Source organism: Anser anser, assembly GCF_964211835.1.
Source record: "Anser anser genome assembly, chromosome: 16".
NCBI lineage: Eukaryota > Metazoa > Chordata > Aves > Anseriformes > Anatidae > Anser > Anser anser.
The window spans coordinates 3822191-3828190 of NC_139737.1; the positions used below are offsets into that span (position 1 = coordinate 3822191).

The 6000-nt window shown below is 54.6% G+C and overlaps 1 protein-coding gene across 1 annotated transcript; it reads left to right on the forward strand.

Annotated features, from left to right (window-relative positions):
• The first annotated feature begins 1053 nt into the window (after positions 1-1053).
• HRH3 (histamine receptor H3) lies at positions 1054-6000 on the forward strand. The gene is made up of 3 exons (XM_083801489.1): positions 1054-1351; positions 1704-1870; positions 2779-6000. Exons 1-3 carry the CDS (start codon positions 1084-1086, stop codon positions 3661-3663), a joined length of 1320 nt encoding a protein of 439 aa, XP_083657615.1. The 5' UTR covers positions 1054-1083; the 3' UTR covers positions 3664-6000.

The window sequence follows — 6000 nt, forward strand, 5'->3', positions numbered from 1 at the left end:
ACACGATTCTCTGTCCCATCTGAGGCAACACACAGACAGCTCGGATCCTCCGCGCACTGCTGGGTGCCGCCAGCTGGGTGCTGAGCCGGGGAAGGGGAAGGGGAAGGGGAAGGGGAAGGGGAAGGGGAAGGGGAAGGGGAAGGGGAAGGGGAAGGGGAAGGTGCAGGACGTGGCTGGGGTCCCTCGGAGGCGCCCTGCTGCGAGGTGCCCTCGCCCCCAGCCGGCGGGTGACTGCCCCTGGCTGAGAAGAACCCCTTGGCCGCCCCCCAGCAGGGCCGGGTGGGCTGAAGGGGAGCTCTGCGACAGCTCCTGATGGGAAAACAGCTTTGGGAGGGACCGGGAGGCGGCAAACCTCCCCGCGAGGCAGCTTCGGGCGCGGTTCTGGGTTCGCAGGATTTTGTCGCTTCGCTTTTTTGTTTGATCTCCGTTCTTCAGCGACGTTCCTAACTTCTCCGACTTCCCCAGAAGGGAAGGAGCTCGGTCGGGGCCCCGGCCCCGGCTCCCGCTGCCCGGCCCTGCCCCACGCCGTCTCGGGGCGGCCGCGGCGCCGCCAGCCCCGCGGGGGAACGCCGCCCCCGTGCGCGGAGCGGGCCCCGGGTGGCGGCGGCAGGGGCCGCACCCCGCGGCCAGCAGCCGGCCACGAGTTACTCCCTGCAGCCCAACACGTGCGGGGGGAGGCAGGAGCATCGCCCCCTGCCCCCGGTGCCCGAGGGCCGCTGGCTGGGTGCTAATTAAAGGACAAATGAAGCCTTTAACGCCGCTCCCCGCCGCCCCGGGGACCTGAAGCAGGCACCGGGAGCGCTCCCCACGGCCGCTGCTGGGTCCGGGGGCGCTGCGGGGAGGCGCTGACACGGCCCGGGGGGGGGCTCGGGGGGGGGCTCCGGGGGGTGCGAGCACGCCGCGGGTGGGGCGCGCAGGACGCGGCCGGCTTGGGGGGGGGGGAGGGAGAAGGGGAGGTCCGGGCTCCCCCCGGGGGGGCTGGGGGTCGGTACCGGGGGGGCGGGGAGGCGGGGCCGGGCCGGGGAGGGGCGGCGGCGGCGGCGGCAGCCCGGGGGCTGCGGCTGGGTGCGGAGCGGCGGGGCCATGGAGAGCGGCGGGGCCCTGGGGGGCGGCGGGGCCGCGGGGGGCGGCGGGGCGCTGGGGGGCGGCGGGGCGCTGAACGGCTCCGCCGCCGCCTCCGGGCGCTTCGCCGCCGGCGGCACGGCGGCGCTGGGAGCGCTCATGGCGCTGCTGATCGCTGTCACCGTGGCCGGCAACGCGCTGGTGATGCTGGCCTTCGTGGCGGACTCCAGCCTGCGCACCCAGAACAACTTCTTCCTGCTCAACCTGGCCATCTCGGATTTCCTAGTGGGTAAAGTGCCGCCGCGCCGCGCCCGGCTGCAACTTGGGGACGGGACGGGCAGGGCAGGCACCCGGGCTCCGTCCCAGGCAGCACCCCCGGGTCCCCCCCCGGCAGCGCCCCGCTTCTCCCCCCGATACCCCTCTGCACCCCCTCTGCACCCCAGGTCTCCCCCGGCAGCCCCGGCGCCACCGCCCCCAGCCCCGGGCGCTCCCCGCAGCCCCCGGGCGAGCAGAGCCGGCAGCGGCCGCACCCCGGCCCCGGGGCTCTTGCGAGGCCGCCCCGGCCCCCGTGGCCTCCCCCGCGGGGGCTGCCGCCGCGCAGGGTCCCCGGTTTCGGTGTAAATGACCCCCTCCGGTTGCAGGTGCCTTCTGCATTCCCCTGTACGTGCCCTATGTGCTGACGGGGAGATGGATCTTCGGGAGAAGCCTCTGCAAACTCTGGCTGGTAGTTGATTACCTGCTCTGCACCTCCTCGGTCTTCAACATCGTGCTGATTAGCTATGACAGATTCCTCTCGGTGACAAGAGCGGTGAGTCCTGTCATGGCAGCTGAAAGGGGAGTAACTCTCCCCTGCTTTATTCTCCCAGATTCGCTGCAATAATTAAAAGCTTTTTTAATCCTTCAGAAACTACGAATCTTTTAGCCTGGTGATGGAAAGCAATAATTATCCACAAATACATAATTCAGTTGTGGTTTCAGATTATTATTTCTGGCATAATTAAATCATTTAAGGTTCAGTCCGCATTGTGCAGGTGTTCCCTTCTCAGATAACAGGACAGTGTACAAAGTGAGTCAGCGAGGTAAGCAGACCTATCGCTAACTTCCAGGGGCTTCTTATCTCCAGGACAAAGCAGATTGTGGTCAGATTCTCAGCTTCTCCCTGGCTACCAAAGCTGAGGAGATTTCAGAACAAACTTCAGCAGGGCACTTCCCGGAGGTCGTTGGGCATGGTGAGATGAAAATGCTCAGCCTTTTGCAGGAGGGAGCGAGCAACTCACGGGCTGCTTCGTTTTTTCCATGACTCCAAGTACGATGTGGATTAGCTACAAGGAGCCTAGGTTCAGAGAGACCCAGAGCTAAACGCCTGCCTAGCCCAGAGCTTGAGGCATGCCTCTCCCCGGGAGTTGCAGGGTGTAGCTAGGGACAACTCACGCAAGTGGCTGGGAGCAGCAGCCTGCCAGGCTCAAACCAAGTCAGTACATTTCCACTGAGCAGAAGCCACGTCTGTTTTTGGAGCTGCAAGACGAGGGTTCTAAGTCTTCCCTGCAGGAGTGTGATTTATCTAGCAATTGCTCCTGTTGCCTATGGCATATGAATTTGTTACACTGCTGGGAGATTGCCTAGCAACTTTACCAGAAACGCTAACAGTTCATTTGTGAAGAGCCTCAACCAGTTGGTATGTGTGGCCATACTTAAGGAAAGGTTTCCCCACTGCAGGTCGCCTACAGAGCCCAGCAAGGCAACACCAAGCGAGCGGTGCTGAAGATGGTGATGGTGTGGGTGTTAGCGTTCCTGCTTTACGGACCTGCCATCATCAGCTGGGAGTATATCTCGGGCCAGAGTATCATACCCACCGGGGAATGCTACGCTGAATTTTTCTACAACTGGTATTTTCTCATGACAGCCTCCACGCTGGAGTTTTTCACCCCTTTCATCAGCGTAATGTTTTTCAACCTGAGCATTTACCTGAACATACAGAAGCGCACCAAATTACGCCTGGATGTTTTCCATGAAGTGCACAACCAATCCTTCACTGAAGAGATGGAAATGAGCCCAGAAGCAAAGCTTTCTTTGAAATGCTGTAAGTGGGAGCAGAAGGAGCCCGCTGAAACCCTCGACCTCTCTAAGAGCAAAGCACAAGCAGCAGCCTGCACTGCCAGCCTTGGTGCAGAAGACATGCAGACACCCAGCTCAGGGAGCTCTGGGAAACCCAAGTGTTGCAACAAAAAGAGCTGTAAAAATTCAGCGTGCACTCTGTCCTTAGAGAAGCGGATGAAGATAGTCTCCCAGAGCATGACTCAACGCTTCAGGCTCTCTAGAGACAAGAGAGTGGCCAAATCACTGGCAATCATTGTGGGCATTTTTGGAATTTGCTGGGCACCATACACCCTCCTCATGATTATCCGTGCCGGCTGCCATGGCCACTGCATCTCTGATTACTGGTATGAGACTTCCTTTTGGCTGCTGTGGATCAACTCAGCTGTCAACCCTGTCCTGTACCCTCTCTGTCACTACAGCTTCAGAAGAGCTTTTATTAAACTCCTCTGTCCGAAGAAGCTAAAGATCCAACCTCACGATCCTCTCCAGAACTGCTGGAAGTAAAGCTAGCCCTGTGTGTGGATGAGAAGAGCCTTCTGTAACACAGGTTTTTATAACAGAAAAGTACTGTAGCTTGCTTCCTTGGAAGAAGCCGGGGCCACTGGTCTGGCACACGTGAGGAAGGCAGCAGTGAGATCACTATTAAATTACTCTAGTTCATCACCAACAGAAACAAACAGAATAGAAGGGTAAGGCAGTTGGTTTTTTTAAATATTTTTTTTGACATTAACCACAGACAGTGAAATCTGCATCCTACACCTGCACAAAAGAGCACAAAAGAGCTCTGCTGCCACCTAGTCAGCCTGAGCAGCAACAACATTTTGTTAAAATAAGTATCTAACCTGAAACCACTGGACTAAACTACAGTTTACACTTAAGATACTACATGATTACATGGAAAGAAAAGAATGGACCTCAGAAAGAAAACCACCTCATTTATCATTGCTACTACAGCAGCTTCAGCCATAAGCCGGGTCCCTACTGCACGTGGTGCTGCAATAGATGTCCCTTCCACCCCCCAGGAAGGGGCAAATCTCTGCCACGAAGAGCTCACAGATGGACTTAGGGGCACCAGGTATCCTGAAGCATTCTGTTGGCATTCCCTGCTTCCTGCTTCAGAACGGATCTGATTCCCTTTGCGTCCAGCCACGCACCAGCCATTGCTCTCACGATACACGGGTACGCTTCTCTCCTGCCCTTCGCCAAAGCTTCCTGTCTATTCCTCCACATAACCCTTGCCTATCTTGCCTCCATTGCAAAGCTTCCTCTCCTCTCTCAGAAGCTGTCCTTCCTCGAGCACTGCCCTGCGTCCTGCAGCAGCTGTTTGCCTTTCCCCCTTTTCACTGTCAGCTGTTGGACCGGCTGTGCCGTGCACCACGTGGATGAGCACAGCACCACAACGTGAGCAGCATCGAGCCCAAGGGCGTGCAGCAGGAGCAACAAGCGCAGGCACCGGCCCTGCAGGATGGTGGGAGCCCCGGCAGCCTCGAAGAATGGGGCTGCTGTGCCTCTAGGAAAGGTGTCAGCAGGGTTTCAGCTTCTCCATGGGCTCTCCCTCACTGTGACCCAAAGACCTCGCCCAGTCTCATCTGCAGGACCTCATATTTACTCTTTCAGCGATGCGTTACCAAATGACAAGTGCTGGGAGAAGTGAAGTTTGCATTCCTTTTTTTTTTTTAACGTAGTTTCAGACCTCTTAACTTCAGCAAGCTCTCCAGAACTCTCACATGCTTTCTTTTAAAGCATATTATTTTGAACGGAGACCCTGGTCAAGCTGTTCCAAGCAACATAAGTATCTTTTTAATTATTATTTTTTATTTTTAAAGCAGTCAACTAATTCCACAGATAAAGCACCAGATTCAAGAGACCAGGGCTCTATCCTCAGTCTCAGCAGGAGATCTGGGGCATTTTAGCTCTGCTTCCCATCTCACACTTCATCATGCTTGCCCATGTAGTCTATAACCTCTTTGGGAACAGAGCCAGAATGACCACAAAGTGGAAGACTAACTCCTGATCTCTGCTGGCATTGTTCAGTGCTATAGTAATATGAATACATAATTAATTGCCATGGCAAAGCTCATGTTTAACAGTATTGTGCAAGGAAGCTCAAAATCCTAAGTCTGAAAACTACATTTACAAATGGAAACCCAAATGCTGTAAGGTAGTACTCAAAAGCTTCTGATGGTGTGATTGCCCATTACACTTTGCTATTGTGAGCAAACTGTTTCTTGGCTGTTGCTAGGAATAAAATAAATCATTATTCAACTTTATTCCAGTGACATTTGCTGAGTAGATCAATATTGTTGTCTGAAGTCAGGTTTTAAATGAAGTCTTGTTTTGTATATATATATTTCAGTCTTGTGACATGTTCAGTCAGACCATTATATATGAATTAAAATATATGCTTTGAAGTAAGTGTGCTAAGAGCTGCCAGTATGCACTGTTGAGCCTGCTTGTACCTTTCCTTGTGTCTGCTACCTTCTGAGAACCCCAATAAAGTATTTTTCTACAAAACTTGCCAAATATTTTATGGTAAACAGGGTGTTGGTGGAAATGATGAAAACCAACTGAAAGTAAAACCTCTATGGGTTTGTCTGAGGAGACAATTAAAGCCTATACATTTTACTTTAATAATAGTAATTTTTAAAGCTCCTGGAACAGCTGAATTTTGCTTACCCCTGATTAGTAGGTTCTTGATAGCGCACACAGTTGGTGGTGAGAGCATATCACTTAATTCTTTCCAATTCTAGTTCTTTTCCAGAGCATGTTACATGAAACTTAGATCTGAAAACATTACATTAACCTTCTCTCTTCCTGTGACTCATGAAATCCACTGGTCTG

Excerpts from the sequence above, each read along its gene's own strand:
- HRH3 (XM_083801489.1), top strand. The coding sequence starts at position 1,084 with ATGGAGAGCGGCGGGGCCCTGGGGGGCGGCGGGGCCGCGGGGGGCGGC. Across the intron at positions 1,352-1,703 it reads CATCTCGGATTTCCTAGTGG|GTGCCTTCTGCATTCCCCTG; the intron begins GTAAAGTGCCGC and ends CTCCGGTTGCAG. Across the intron at positions 1,871-2,778 it reads TCCTCTCGGTGACAAGAGCG|GTCGCCTACAGAGCCCAGCA; the intron begins GTGAGTCCTGTC and ends TCCCCACTGCAG.